Here is a 15,304-nt window from a genome sequence, read left to right as displayed (position 1 = left end):
AAAATTATAAACTAAGTTGTAGAGGCTAGATCAATCGAAGGTGCTTGCTGATCCATGAGGATTCGGTCCCCAGCATCCCATATGGTTCCCTGAGCATCGCCAGAAGTAATTCCTGAGTGCAGAGCCAGGGGTAACCCCTGAGCACCGTGGGGTATGATCCCCAAACAAAACAAAATAAAAATGATAATAAATTGAGCTCTATTTATTGTAGCCATTTTCCCTGTTTCATTAATGATTATTTGGAACTACCATTTGAATAGTTATTTTTAGCTTATTTTTAGCAATTTTTTGAAATTTTTATAATCTTATTGAGACAGTTTCCCAGTTTTCATTATTTTTTTTTTCCCAGTTTTCATTATTAACAAATGTTCATAACGGGGCCAGAGCGATAGTACTGCAGGTAGAGAGCACTTGCTTTGGGCATGAGCTCGATTCCCCACCACCGTATATGGTCCCCTGAGCCCCCCCCAAACACTCAAAACATTGCAAATGTTATTCATAGATATTGTATAGGCTTTATTTTATTAGTTTTTACACTACACCTGACAGTGCTCAGGGCCTACTCCTGGCTTTGCACTCAGGGGTGACTCCTGACAGGCTCAGGGGACTAAATGGGATGCCAGGGATAGAACCGGGTCTGCTGTTTGCAGGACAAACCAACACCCTAGCCACCTAGGTCGGTTGGGTGCAAGGTATATACCTTACAAGCTGTACTATCATTGATGCCCCTAGTTTTTTTACTTAAGAAAAAAATCGCTATATATTTTTAGGACTGGAATTGCTTACGAATACTGACTTTGAAGCCTTTTTGAGAAATAGCCCCAAATTACTTAATGAAATTGTATCAATTTTGATCATTGCATCCAATGGGCATTTATTATTATTATTATTATTATTATTATTATTATTATTATTTGCTTTTGCTTTTTGGGTGACACCCAGCAATACACAAGGGTCACTCCTGGCTCTGCACTCAGGAATTACCCTTGTTGTGCTCAGGGGACCATATGGGATGCTGTGAATCGAACCCAGGTTGGCCGAGTGCAAGGCAAACACCCTACTCTCTGTGCTATCATTCCAGCCCCACATTTGCTATTTTTAAAATCTTTGTTAATGCACCAGATAATAAGTGGCACTGTACACCCTATGTTCCTTGCAGCACTATCCACAATAACCAAATCTGGAAACAACCCAAGTGTCCAAGAATAGATGACCAGATAAACTGCGGTACATCTACATAATAGAATATTATCTGTAAAGAAAGATAAAAGTCAATACAATTTGAATTTATTTTATTTCTTTTATGTATCTGGCCAGTTTTCCCAGAATCACTTGTTGAAGAGACTTTTCTTGCTCTTCATATATTTTTTTACTGAAGATTAATTGATCATGTACTTGAGGGTCTCTCAGGATATCCAACTCTATTCCATTGATCTGAGGGTATGTCTTTATTTCAGGTAACCATGCTAATTTAATTACTGTTGCTTTGTAGTACAGATTGAAGTTGGGGAAAGTGATGTCTCCCATGTTCTTTTTCCCAAGGGCTGCTTTAGCTATTCATGGGGTTTATTGTTCCATATGAATTTTAGGAGTATTTGACCTATGCCTTAGGAAAATATTGTCAGTGTCCTTATAGGGACTGCACTCAATCTGTACAGTGCTTTGGGAATATTGCCATTTTAATATTAATGCTCCCAATTCATCAGCAGGGCATGTATTTCCATTTTCTCGTGTCCTCTTTCATTCCTTGAAAAAATATCTTATAGTTTTCATTGTACAGGTTCTTCACTTCTTTAGTTAAGCTGTTTCTGAGGCACTTCATTTTCTGAAGCACAATAGTGAATAACATTTTTTACTCTCTATTCTCTCTCATTATTTCCGTATAGGAAAGCCACGAACTTTCGTGTTTTAATTTTTTAGGTTGCCATTTCCCTATACAAATCTATTGTTTCTAGGACCTTTCCTCGGAGAGTTTTTGGTATATTCTAAATATAGTTTCATGCCATCCACACATAGTGAGAGTTTGACTTCTTCCTTCCCTATCTGGATGCCCTTGATAACTTTTTCTTGCCTAATTTTCTTGCCCAATTGGGGATTAAGAAAGAAGCTCCCCTGGGCAGTGGCGGGGTATGTTCGTGCAGGGGTGCATGGAGGAGGGGGCCGCTTCCCTCTCCAGAAGTATATATGGCAAGTATACTTCCAGCACTACATTGAGTTGAAGAAAACACTTCTTTTTAAATTTATATATATATACATATATATGTATATGTATGTGGGTATATGTGGGTACTCCCAGTGGTGCTTAAAAGGCCATATGTAGTGCTAGAGATTGAACTAGGTTGGCCACATTCAGGGCAAGTGACTTAATCCCTGTGCTAACTCTCCCAACCTAAAACCAAGCATTTAAACAAGAGCAACAATAATTATTTAACACTTAGAAACAAAAAACACGAGAGAGGAAGGGCACTTTCTGATTCATTACTGACATCAATTACTCTTTTTTTTTTTTTTTACTTTTTGGGTCACACCCAGCGATGCTCAGGGGTCACTTCTGGCTCTGAACTCAGGAATTACCCCTGGCCATGCTCAGGGGACCATATGGGATGCTATGAATCGAACCCGGGTCGGCCGCGTGCAAGGCAAACGCCCTACCGGCTGTGCTATCACTCCAGCCCCGGTCAATTACTCTTGACAACAAAGTCAGATAAAAGTACCACATTTTCGGGCTGAAGTGATAGTACAGAGAGCATTTGCCTTGCATGCGACCAACTCTGTTGATCCCCAGCACCCCATATGGTCCCTGAGCACAGAGCCAGGAGTAAGCCCTGAGCACTGACAGGTGTGGCCCAAAAGTAAAAAAGGAGTATCACATTTTAGAAAAGAAAACTATATAGGACTAGGTTATATGAAAATCTGAAAATGGTTTTATTTCTTCTAGCTAGGAGTAATTCCTGACCATTGCCAGGTATGACCCAAAATAAAAAAAAAATAGAAAGAAAGCTAAACTTGTACTGCTTGGTATTTACCAAAAATGAATTGAAAACATGTTTACACAGAAAACCACATGCAGCTATTTATAGCAGTTGTAGTCACAATTGCCAAAATTTGGAATCATCCAAGATGGTTTTTAAATAAGTGAATATACAGTGGTATAGGCAGACAATGGGATATTATTTAATGCTAGAAAAAAAGGCCCACCGAGCCCTAAGGAGACAGGAAGGAAGCCTGAATGCACATCGCCAAGTGGAGGAAGTCGCCTCTGAAGGCCACACGCCGTATTACCCCAACTCGGGGACATTCTGGTGTTACTTCGGCAATACGAAGGCAGGACCCAGGATCGGAGGAGCCGTGGTACCTCAGCGCAAACAGGTGGGACACGGGGGCTTGGAGGGCAGGAAACGGCATGATCCCATGTCATACTGCTCTTGCCAATTTAGGGTTAGGCTTAGGGTTAGGGTTAGACCCCATGGGAAGGGTCCCTCCAGAGTGACTGTCATCTAAACTGTGGATTTGGTGTCATTCATCACTGATGCTAATGACCTTGGAGGGTTGTCTGAATGAAGGAGGGATATGGGTTTTTAGTTTGCGTGGGTGGGGGGGAAAGTTTGAGCTACACAGGGTATTGCTCAGGGGCCATTCCTGTCCTGTTCAGGGACCAAATGCAATGCTGGGCATTGAACTGTTAGTCACATGCAAGACCTTAACCCTCCTACTCTCTCCTCTCAAGCCCTTAGCTTGTTTTTTTTTTTTTTCTTTTTGAGTCACACCCAGCAATGCACAAGGGTTACTCCTGGCTCATGCACTCAAGAACTACTCCTGGCAGTGCTCAGGGGACCATATGGGATGCTGGAAATCGAACCCGGGTCAGCCGCGTGCAAGACAAATGCCCTACCCGCTGTGCTATCACTCCAGCCCCCTTAGTTTGATTTTTGTGAGTCTAAATCTGCTCTTAAAACAAAGCCTATTATTAGTAATTGCTATGCTAATATGGTAAAAGTAGCAGCAAGTCTTATCTAGTGCCATGTTCAATTCTAATGCTTTTATTGGTAGGCAGAACAGACCATCAACACTTGCTCCCTCCCACACAGTGGAATTGCCCACTACAAATGGATGATGGAAAGTTATACCAGGAAAGATGTGAGAGCCTTTGTCCACATCCCTCAAGCCCTTTTAAGAGAAGCATGAATAGAATGTAGGATGCATCTCCTTAAATGTTTACCTAAAGCAGAGCTTCCCAAACTTAAAAAAAAAAAAACACAACAGAACAGAACCCTGGGGATCTACCCTTTACAAAGTGAACATACACCAAGTACCCCGTCCTGCACCTGAGACTACTACTGCCCCTCCCAACCCCCCCCCCCCCCACATAATTATACGCCCCTGAGATCACCCGCTTTGGGAGTCTGACCTAGATAGAGCCAAGCTCCTTTAGGAGACAGATGCACTAAAACGCTCAGGGGTCATACAACTTAAGTGGGTCACTCTGGAACAGACCAGGACCAGCCGACCCATGTCTAGGGAAAACATTCAACCTGTGCATTGTGGCGCATGGGGACCACCAGCAAGGCCCCGGGTGTGGGCTCAGCCACCTTCCATGCCTGGCATGTCATTGTCCCAAGCTGAAGGCTGCAGAGTGGGTAAGCCGAGGACCGGGAGGGAGTGTGGGCAGGCCCAGAGAGCAGCATTCCTGGGCAGGAAAGGGGTGCAGCCTCCCGCTCACTCTCGGGGGAGCTCTGGCTGTGCGGGAAAGCCCGGCTGTCCAGATGTGGCTGAAATGTCTGTTCCCTTCAGAAGGGGCAGGGACAAGACCGCCCACTGTCTGCTGTCAGCACCTGGGTTCAACGCGCTGGCCCAGCCTGGCCTTCTGGTTCAGCAAAACCGAATCACTTGGATGCCTGGGTCAGTTTTTATGGGCAGCTGGTACAATGCTGGGCTTTCCCTCTATCATTCTGGTATTGGTCAGACAGTTCGGACCTGAGACGGGGACACTACGGTGGGCACTTGCCTTACAAATGGCAGACCCGGGTTTGATCCCCGGCACCCAATAGGGTCCCCCAAGTCCTGCCAGGATGGATCCCTGAGCACCGCCTGGTATGGCCCAAAAACCAGGACAAATAAAGGCTAAGTGAGGTGTCAGTACCTTGGTGCAAGGTGGTGGGAACCCCCGCTAGCCTGTTGTTGGCAGCCAAGGGCTGTAGAAACAGCCCACCAGGAGTGACCTGAGCACCACTAGGTGTGACCCCCAAACAATCCCCCCCAAAAAAAAAAACAAACCAAAAATCCCCCAAGAAATAAGGTGACCACAGTGGGAAGCCAGAACCTGGGCAGAGGGCAGGGGTGGGGAGGCCGTTGCAGGCTGAGCACTGTCACCCCAGCAGCGGGCTGCAGTTGAGACAGGGTAAGAGCGTCATTTTTCTTGTCCTGTGCCCTTGCCAACTGGGCTCCCAGCAAAACCCTTCTTCAATTTGCCTCAAACCCAGGCAAGTTATTAGATTCCTTTTGTTTTGGGGCCACACCTGGCCGTGCTCAGGCTGACTCCTGGCTCTGTGCCGAGGGGACCGTATGGGATACCAGGGAGTGAAACTGGGTTGGCCGCATGGAAGGCTGTGTGCCCTACTGCTGTCCTACTGCTCTAGCCCAAAGTTACTAGATTCCTGATGCAAAGATGGGTCCTGTTAATTCTTTATTTTTTTTTTCTTTTTTTGGGTCACACCCGGTGACACACAGGGATTACTCCTGGCTCATGCATTCAGGAATTACTCCTGGCGGTGCTCAGGGGGCCATATGGGATGCTGAGAATTGAACCCGGGGCAGTCGTGTGCAAGGCAAACACCCTACCCGCTGTGCTATGGCTCCAGCCCCAAGGGTCCTGTTAATTCTGACAGGTAAGAAAGGACATGGTAGTCTTGGGGTCCCCAGACAGGCCTGCCGATCACTGCTAGGCCCCGGGCCCCTGCAGGCCGACTTTGGCAGAAAGGGTGAGGTGGGCTGCCAGAGTGCTTATGCTTGAGGGAAGAGTCCCACGACGATGAGGACTCGAGTAGGAATCTGCAGTGGCGGGCAGGCAGCAGCCCCCTGGAGATGGACAGCATCACACTTGCCCGGTCCCCTGGTGGGGACAGAAACCAGCCCGAGGCACCGGAGCCATGGTCCACTTGTATTTCCAAACATTCGAAGAAAGAAATTTGAGGACTGAAAGATCCATGTACTTGTCAAAAACAAAACAAACATGGCGATAATGCTTCCGGTGACAGGCACGCCAAGGGTGCTTGACCCACGGTGCTCGAGACTGCACCCAGGGCCCTGCTACATGGCAAGCACGCGCTCCTGTCTTCCTCAGTGCCAGTGATCATACTCGGGGTCCCCCGAACAAGCAGCACGGGGCCACACCTCCAGCTGAGGGGCGGGGGTCAGACCCTGCCATGTGGGGGTTTTTCCTGGCAGCGCGGGCGCCGAGCTCAGGCATGGCCTGTAGCCCTCTGCGTTCTCCAGCCTGCCCTCCCCAGGCCTACACTGTGTCCGGGAAGCCAGGTGGTGCCGGGGGCCGGACTTGGGGCCCTGCATGCGCCATGCCTGTGTTCTCGTCTCACCAGCTCCCCAGCCCCCTGCCTGCTCTTCTCAATACAATCTGCCACACCGACAAAGCAAACCTTGGGACACGAATCATGGTCCTGACCCAGACAACATGAACGGGGGAGCAGGGGCGGCTCAGGACCGGAGCCGGGCACCCTTGAGGACAATGGGGTTCCCTGCTAGAGCTCCCATACTGCGGCCTGACCCACAGAACTGTCCAGAAATGAGCAGTACTAGCCCACAGGCAGGAAACGGACGCGGAGAAACTGCTAGAAATCAGACGTCCTTTATTTCATCCTGCACGCACCGCCAGCAGTCACGGCCGCAGCTGTGCCCTGAAAAGCCGGGAGGGCCCCTGGACCCATGGCGCATGCCATCTGCACTGCCGTCCCGACGGGGGACAGCACTGGCGGGGGGGCAGCGGAAGCAGGGCCAGTGCAGGGGCCCTCTCCACGAACTCTCCAAGTCCACGGGCAGCAACACCAGGAAGCTGCTGCCCACTGTGGGGTCCACTTGGATCCTTCCGCGGTGGCCAAGATCTTCGCAGCAGGACTGTCAGCTGAGGAGCGCCAAGGCCCTCTTGCCCAAAGGGGCTCTGCGACATCTGGGGCTTCTGGAGACAGAAAGCTGACAGCAGGGGACACGAGAGGGAAAGCGGGAAGTGACCAGTCGCGACAGAGGCTGGGAGGCAGGTGCCACAGGGCCAGCAAAGCATCCAGTGGTTCTGTGGGCAGAAGGTGAGGTCTGCCTTTCCCACAGAGATGAGAGCTGGGCCAGAGGCTACCGGCCATCAGCCGAGGAGACACAATCCAGGCACCAAGTAACAGAGACCCCTCGGCCGACAGCCACCCCCTCGGTCATTCAACTCAGGGCCTGCTCTGGACGGGAGCCAGTGGCCAGGCATTACTGCTGGGATACCGAGGCCAGTGCCCAGTCCAAGAAGGTCACGGTGACGTCCTGCAGGCGGAGCCAGGTCCAGAGCACGGCCTCGCGGAGCTGCGTCCTCACGCAGGCCCAGGTCACCTCACCTCTGGAGGAGAGGACAAAGGGGTGGACAGCCGTTCAGGCCCCTGGCCGTGGCCCAGACGCACCACCTGCCTCCCCGAGGGGCCACGGGCTGCGCGTGCGCGGGCCTCACCTGCACGCCTCGTGGCAGTGCTCCTGCGCGCGGGTCAGCGCGTCCAGCAGGAGCCGCCAGCAGGGCAGCAGCACGTGCTCATGCAGCAGCAGCAGCAGCTCCCACAGACCCTGCGCGAGTCGTGCCAGGACGGCAGGCAGCTGCGCCTGCGGTGGACGGAGTGGGCGGGGGCGGGGTGAGGGGGCTTGTGATCACAGGCCTCGGGACTGCCCCCGCCCCCGCCGCCCCCAGCTCACCCTCTGCCAGAGGCTGTGCAGGCTGTCGCCCAGCCAGGCCAGCGGGGCGGCACAGTGCGCAGACAGGAAGCTGACGGTGGCATTGGTGTGGTCCCAGGCCAGCTGCAAGCCGGGCCTTGCCACGGTCAGCAGCCTGGAGCCCCAGGCCGGCAGCGTTTCCTCAATCCAGCTGTAGGCAGAGACGGAGCGGGAGGGCATTTCCTCAGCAGCCCAGGCCCCCCGGGCCAGGTGGGGACAGAGCCCCGTCCCTCCCAGCCCGGGTACCTGTAGCCGTGCAGGCTGGAGGCGTAGAGCTGTGCACAAGCCCACTGGCCAGCAGGCAGGACGCCGGAGGAGTGCAGGAGGCGGCCGGAGAGGGAGGCTGCGGGGGGCGGCAGGGAGCAGGCTGGGCACGCGCACAGGCCTCGGAGCCGCCTGCTCTCTGCTCCCCGGCTGTGACCTTAGTCTAACAGGGACTCCTGAGCGCGAAAGGGGCCTCGGTTCTGCTGAGCCCAGTGAGAGCCCACAGCTGCAGCCCGGGCCGCTTACCCTGGAAGGAGCTGTGTGAGTGGAAGTCATGGCACAGGAAACCCACGACAAGGACGAGTGCCAGCAGGAGGAGCCGGGTCCAGGGCAGCCGGAGGCCCCGCGCCTGCTGCAGCAGCCCCTAGATGGCGGCGGGGTGGGCGGCGGTCAGGGGAGCGGCTGCTCCCAGGCAGGGCGAGGGGGGCCGGCTGAGGCAGGGAAGCCGGGGCTCACCTTGCAGGCCGCCTCGCAGGGCCCCACGTCGGGGTTCCCGCCGCCCTTCCTGAGCAGCTCCTGGTTGGTGAGCTTGAAGGCCTGCGCCGTCTCCTGCAGAGACTTCTGCGTCTACAGGGTCGGGAAGCCTGCGCTGAGGACAGGCGGGGGGACCCCGAGCGGACCCCAGAGCCTCCACCCGGCCTCACTCTCCGCCGAAGGCAGCCAGCGCCTTCCCTGCGGCCCCGCCTGCCCGCAGCCCCTCACCTTCTTGGGGATCTGCTCCCAGGACCCGAGCAGGTGCTCCAGCAGCACGCTGTGGGGACACAAGCCCTGCCCGTCAGCACCGGCCCCGTGCCCGCCCTGAGGGGCTGCTCCCAGAACCCCCCGCCCAGCCGGACAGGCAGGGGCTGGAGCGACGGGTGCTGGGCTCCTGCTCCAACCGGAGACAGCCTGGGAGCCTGGTCAAAGGGGTCCCCACGTGGGTCGGGGTGTCCCCCCCACCTGCCTGGACTGTGACAGGTGCTTGGGGTACAGCTGCCTCCAGACGCTGGTGCTGTGGGGGTCCACCGTCAGGCACTCGGTCAGACTGTTCACGAGCTGCTCGGGGGGCAGGAGGGAGCGTGCTGGGGCGTTGCGGAGGGGAGAGCTGAGAGGGCGGCCACTCCCCGAGGGGACGCCCCAGGCAGCCCCCTCCTCCCTCAAAGGCAGAGGAGCCCGCAGGAGGGATGGCCAGAGCAGAGGCGGCATCCTCACCTCTCTCTTCATCTCGGCGGGGCAGCTGGGGGTGGCTCTGGACAGGAAGGAGGGGAAGTAGGTGTGCAGGGTGGCTTCCGGCTTCGCCCCGAACGCCAGCACCTTCAGCCGTGGGTAGAGCTGGCACAGCTGCTCCTGCAGGCTGGACAGAGAGGCCCGCTCAGGCCCCGGGGCCTGCCCAGGACGGAGCCGCCCTGGGCCCCACCGCGCCTGCACCTCTCTAGTCCGGGACCCCTGGGACCCTGGCCCCGACGCCTGCCTCCAGGCCTCAGGGTGGCACCGTGCCTTGACTCTTGGGCGCCTGGAGAAGGGGCGGGATGGGCCTTCCTGCCTCCGTGGGGGTCTCCGCCACAGCCGTGCCCCCAGGCAAGCCCTACCTGGGCGTCAGCGAGTTGTTGGGCATATAGGCGAAGTCCAGGAGAGGAAACAAGTCCTTGGGGCCAATCATGCCAAAGCCCTTGGTGAGGTTGGGGTGCATCCTGGGGTGAAGGGGGGAACAGGTCTGCTGGAGACCACCAGCCCAGCCGCGATCCCCCTCAGATCAGCATCGAGGAACAACGCTGCTACGCGCCTCCCTCCCACCCAGTCTGAGTGGGGGAGCAGGTCCCAATGTCTCCCTCCCAGTCTGAGCGGGGGAGCAGGTCCCAATGTCCCCCCACCCCCATCCAACCCAGTCTGAGTGGGAGAGCTGGTCCCAATGTCCCCCTGTGCCTCCCCAGTCTGAGTGGGAGAGCTGGTCCCAATGTCCCCCCACCCCCATCCAACCCAGTCTGAGCGGGAGAGCTGGTCCCAATGTCTCCCCGTGCCCCCCCAGTCTGAGTGGGAGAGCTGGTCCCAGTGTCCCCCCACGCCCCACCCAGTCTGAGTGGGAGAGCTGGTCCCAGTGTCCCCCCGCGCCCCACCCAATCTGAACGGGAGAGCTGACCCCAGTGTCCCCCCATTACGCACAGAAGCAGCCGATCCAGGTAGGCGATGGCGAACGGGGACAGGGACTTGATGCCCAGCACGGGCAGCATGACGCCCAGCCACACTGTGGAGACAGAGCCCGCGAGACGCCTCAGCCCGGGCCCAGGTATGGAAGCACCCCCAGGCCCCGAGTACCCCCCACCGTGTCCCTCCGTGTCCCCCTCACCTCTCAGGCCCTCGGGGAGGCTGGTGAATCCGGCCTGCCCCACGGCCCACATAATGGTCAGACACTTGGCTGGTCGGCTCTGGTGGGAACTCAGCAGCTCCAGGAACTGGGGACACGGGTGGGAAGGGGGGTGTTTGGGGTGGGGCAGGGAAGCAGGAGCACCCCCGGGCCACGCAGGAAGAGATGCCAACTGGGGGAGGGGCAGGCCACGGGCAGCAAAGTGACTCAGGGCATGTGCTATGGCTCTGGCTGCAGTTGCCTCGCACGCCAGCCACTTACTAGCCGACCGACTCGAGGAAGTCAGGCCCTCTCTGGGCCTCAGTCTTCCCATCTACAGAACGGGCCCAGCAACACCCGCCTCCCAGGCGGACAGACCGAGCAGAGCGCGGTCCCTGCCCGGGGCCCACCACCTCCCTGCGCTCACCTTGCCCAGGTTGGCCGTCACAATCTTGGGTTTGTCCTGCAGCACGGCCTGGATGCAGATGCGGTAGCCATGCAGCGACTCCCCTGGAGAGACCCGTGTGCTCAGACCCCCCGGCTCCACTCGGGGGCCCCCCAGCTGGAAAGCGCCCTTCAGGCGGCCGCAAGCCCCAGTGCCGGCTCGGCGAGTCCGAACCGCCTCCTCCCCGCCGGGAGTGGCCGGGGAGCACGTGAGTCTGCTGGAGAGAACGTGACCCGCCGGCCACTGGGTAAGGTGGGCGGAGAGCAAGCCCCCGGCCCGGGACAGCACGGCCCGCCCCCGCCCTCACCTGGCGTCTTGTCCAGCTCCTGCAGCATGGTGAAGAGGCAGTGGTCGAAGAAGAGCTCCAGCGAGCCCGCGGCCCGGCTCAGCAGCCCCCGAATGACGGCCCGCAGCTCCCGGCTCACCAGGCTGTAGGGGTAATCTGGGGGGGCCCCCGCGTGAGCGGCAGGGGAGAGGCCGAGGGCCCTGCCACTGGCGTCCTCCCCATCCCCCCCGGAGGCGCGGAACCTTTGGGACCGTTTAAGAACAGCTTGGGTGGCCCCCACCTGCGGGCCTCGCGGGCGGGACGGCGCTCGGGGGCACTAACCGTGCGTGTGCTGGCTCAGGGTGGGCTCGCTCGGCGGCGCCTGCAGCTTGTAGTTGAGGTAGCTGGCCAGGTCCTTGAGCCACACGGACGGGTTCCCGGAGAACACGTGCTGGCTCTGGTCCAGCTCCTTCTGCAGGGCGGCCATGTCCAGCTGCCAGGGACACAGGCCCCTCGGGGTGAGTCGGGGGCGTAGGGGGACCAGACAGAGGTGGGGAAGGAGGGGGCCAGAGGACAAAGGGCACAGGCGATGCAACGCCACGATGCTGCCGGCCGTGCCCGCTCAGGAGAGGGGGCAGCCCGTGGGAAGGCCCCAGACTCGGAGGCCCTTCCTGCCTCCAAGGGCAAAGACAGAGGGCAGGAGGGGAAAGGAGAGACTTCTCCCACAGGCCGAGGAACCCAGGACATCTGTCTCACTCCCTCTCAAGTGCTCCTTCTAAACTGCCTATTTATTTCCTCTCTGCACTGGAGGTGGGGAGGGGGCCCGTCCTTCCCTGGGCACCTTCCCTCCACCGAGAGGGTGGCCACATTCCAGGGGTCCTGGGGCCGGAGCAATGGCACAGCGGGCAGGGCGGCCGGCCTTGCATGTGGCTAACCCCAGTTTGATCCCGGCACCCCGTCTGGTCTCCCGAGCACCGCCAGGAGGGACTCCTGAGTGCAGAGGCAGGAGTGACCCCTGAGCACTGCCAGGTGTGGTCCCCAATAAACCAAAATATTCCAACGGTCCCTCAGCTGACCCTGGAGCCTCCTTGGCCCCCCGCCCCCCCCCACCTCCACTGAACTCACAGCCTTCAGGGCCTCCTCCAGGCTGCGGAAACGGCCCTGCTGCGGACCGGGCTTGGCGACGGGGGCTGCCTTCTTGGCTGGCTTGTTCCCCATCTTCTTGGGCTCCACCGCAGGCGGGGGGACCTGCTCCTTGTTCTGCCGCTTCATGAGTTTCTCGAAGCCCCGCTCATAGAGGGTGCTGGAGGTCTGGATGGGCGCTGGGCAATAACCCGGGGAGAAAGGGGGCGGCCCTGAGCGGGGCTGTCCTGCCCTTGCACCGCCACCTACCTCCTCCCCGGGGAGCCACTGCCGCCCGGCCCCTTCCTTCTGGCTGACCCCCCCAAAGCAGGGCAGGGCACCCGCCCTCTGGCTTCCTTGGCAAGCAGTGCTGGGGGGTGTGGATCGCCCGGCCCGGTCGAGTATCCACCCCAGGGCCTTGGCGCGGCCACACCCCCGGCAGAGGCATTTCATTATCAGGTCAGCGCCGGGGGAACCTGCGAGTGACAACCAGCCTTGGGTGGGGGAGAGGCGAGGGGGGGACCCAAGGGTTTCTCCAGTTCCTCCTGCCGCCCACGTGATGACCCGACACTCGACAAGCAGCCAAGGCTTTCTCCAGGGCTGCGGGCCGGGGCGCAACAGGTTGGGACCCTGGGTGGGTCGTTCCTCCCACGGCCGGGCCCCCTGCCCACCCCGCCCCCCACCAGCTGGCTACTTAAGGAGGGGCCGGCCCAGCGTCCCGGAGACTGTGCCCAAGTTCTCAGGCCCCTGCGGGGAGGCGCGGCCGGGCTGGGCCCGGGAACAGCTGCGGGGTTCGGGGTGAGGGACAGGGGGGGAGCTGGGCTGCCCAGAGCCGCATCCGAGAGCCCCGACACGAGTCCTGGGCGCAGCGCCGAGCGCCCCCGGCCTCAGTTTCCCCTCCGGGAGGCTCGGCTCGGCGGCTGCGCGGGGGCGATCGCCCCGGCCGGCCCCGGGGGCGGTCGCGGCCCCCCGGCGACTACTCACGGGTCAGGTCGTACTTCCACACTCCGTTGGCCTCCCCGAGGGCGCGGCGGTCTCCTCCGCCTCCCCGACGGCCGCCGCCGGGCCCCGGCCTCCGGCCCTTCTTCACCACCTCCCAGCGCCCCCCGCCCGCCGCCTTGGCCGCCATGGCTCGCCCCTCGGCCCCGCCGCTCCCGGCCTCGCCGCTCCCGGGCCGTCGCGCTGCGCGCTGCCACGTCTCCGCGCCGGCCGTCGCGCGCCTGACGTCGGCCGCAAGGCAGCCTGGGACTTGTAGTCTTTCGCCCTCGCCCGCGCCCGGGCCGTGATGTCCAGCAGCCCGCCGCGCGCGGGCCACGGTGCTGGCGACTTGGTGGCCCTTGGACTGTTTTGTTTTTTCCTTTCCGAGCCTTTCTCGTAGGGCTCGAAGGATGAAACGAAGCTCGCTCATCCGGCCGCCGGTGCCCGTTCCAGCTCGTGTTCTCTTCCGAACACGTATTCCTTTCCTTCTCTCCTCTTCACGTCTTTCTAAGTACGTTTTGTTCAGCAGACACTTTCTTGGGCCGGAGAGGGGCCGGCGGGTAGGGCGCCTGCCTTGCCTGCCTTGCAGCCGCCCGGCCTGAGCCGGTCCCCCGGCCCGCCGGGCGCAATTCCTGCCTGCAGAGCCAGGAGTGAACCCTGAGCATGGTCGAGTGAGGCACAAAAACCAAACGAAACAGCGAAACAGAAAGAACATTATCTTGAGTCACCAAAAAAAAAAAAAAAAAAAAGATGAAATGGAGAATTCTAGTTACCTCCACATTTGAGCATGAACTGTTTCCTCCTTTTCCGGAAAGTGCTAAGTGCTAATTTTTCTGATGCTCCTGACTGAGGGTTTAAAGGGGTAAAAAAAGCCTCTGATCCAAGGGCCTGGAAGACAGTGGAGCCTGAGGGGAAAGACTGTGTAGAGGCTGGCTAGTGGGGGGTCCTGGAAGTCTGGGGCCACAGGGCTGGGGTTCCCCTTCCAAGAAAGGCCAGAAATGTAACTAAGTCGAGGTAAGAGTCAGCCCTGAGTCCCAAAAGCAGTGGGGCAGCCCTTTAGGGGCCCAGGCCTGAGCCCCGCTCAATAGTGACAGCGCAGATCAGTCACCACCCCACCAAGGGCCTTCCCTAGCCTTGCGGAGTCACACCAGGTCCAGAAACCCGAAGCATCACGGCAGGGAGAGACGAGGGAAAGTGAAATGTAAGGGCTTAGTGACGGTGAGGGAAACGCGCCGTTTCCTGTATAGCCAGCACGGAGAGTGAGCCTTCTGCCTGCCATACTGCGGTGCGAGACAGGCAGCCCAAGTAGTCAGAACGAAGAGTGCAAAATCCTACAGGATGAAACGGTTAGGAAGTGATGGGTGCCACGGGATGGAGAGCAAGGAAGGCTTGCACAAGTCACTGGCGGGGTGGGGGTGGGGGCGCTGGAGCAATAGCACAGCGGGTAGGGCGTTTGCCTTGCGTGCGGCCGACCCGGTTGGATTCCCAGCTTCCCATATGGTCCCCTGAGCACTGCCAGGAGTAACCCCTGAGCATAGCCAGGTGTGACCCAAAAAGCAAAAACAAAACAAAAACAAAAACAGAAGTCACTGGGGGCGGCTTCTTGGAACAGGTGGTTTGTCGGCTGAATGGGTACAGTGGAGGGAAGAGGCCGGCTGTAGGAACTTACTAACTAGAGCAAAGTGGTCTGGTGGTGGAACGTGGCAGAGCAAGTCTGGGAAACTGGAATTAGTTGTTCGTAGGTGTGGTGCTTAATGGGACTGAGGAGCGGGTGAGGTTGAGCAAGGGTCTGAATTCTTTTTTTTTTTTTGCTTTTTTGGGTCACACCCAGCGATGCTCAGGGGTTACTCCTGGCTCTCATCTCATATGGGATGCCGGGGATCGAACCCGGGTCGGCCGCGTGCAAGGCAAACGCCCTACCCGCTGTGCTATCGCTCCGGCCCCT

At 58.2% G+C, this 15,304-nt stretch overlaps 1 protein-coding gene across 1 annotated transcript; it reads right to left on the bottom strand.

Moving 5' to 3' along the window:
- Positions 1–6,843: 6,843 nt before the first annotated feature.
- TMEM214 (transmembrane protein 214) lies at positions 6,844–13,988 on the bottom strand. Its single transcript, XM_004618926.2, has 17 exons — positions 13,366–13,988; positions 12,385–12,581; positions 11,602–11,752; positions 11,302–11,436; positions 10,977–11,059; positions 10,553–10,658; positions 10,369–10,450; positions 9,798–9,899; positions 9,421–9,562; positions 9,173–9,264; positions 8,932–8,980; positions 8,686–8,796; positions 8,476–8,593; positions 8,212–8,308; positions 7,948–8,116; positions 7,712–7,857; positions 6,844–7,603 (listed from the first exon to the last, which is right to left on the bottom strand). Exons 1-17 carry the CDS (start codon positions 13,787–13,789, stop codon positions 7,477–7,479), a joined length of 2,331 nt encoding a protein of 776 aa, XP_004618983.2. The 5' UTR covers positions 13,790–13,988; the 3' UTR covers positions 6,844–7,476.
- Positions 13,989–15,304: the final 1,316 nt, after the last annotated feature.

The sequence above is a fragment of the Sorex araneus genome, chromosome X (assembly GCF_027595985.1).
Source record: "Sorex araneus isolate mSorAra2 chromosome X, mSorAra2.pri, whole genome shotgun sequence".
NCBI classification, from domain to species: domain Eukaryota; kingdom Metazoa; phylum Chordata; class Mammalia; order Eulipotyphla; family Soricidae; genus Sorex; species Sorex araneus.
The sequence above is the reverse complement of the archived record's forward strand: the minus strand, read 5'-3'. Positions and strand labels throughout refer to the sequence as shown.

Bases quoted from the DNA above. Each gene is read 5' to 3' on its own strand.
- TMEM214 (XM_004618926.2), bottom strand. From the start codon at position 13,789: ATGAGCGAGCTTCGTTTCATCCTTCGAGCCCTACGAGAAAGGCTCGGA. The intron at 8,797-8,931 runs GTGAGGGGCTGC...CCGACCCTGTAG, and splicing joins GGGAGCAGATCCCCAAGAAG to ACGCAGAAGTCTCTGCAGGA. The intron at 8,117-8,211 runs GTACCCGGGCTG...CTCTGCCTACAG, and splicing joins TCCAGCCTGCACGGCTACAG to CTGGATTGAGGAAACGCTGC.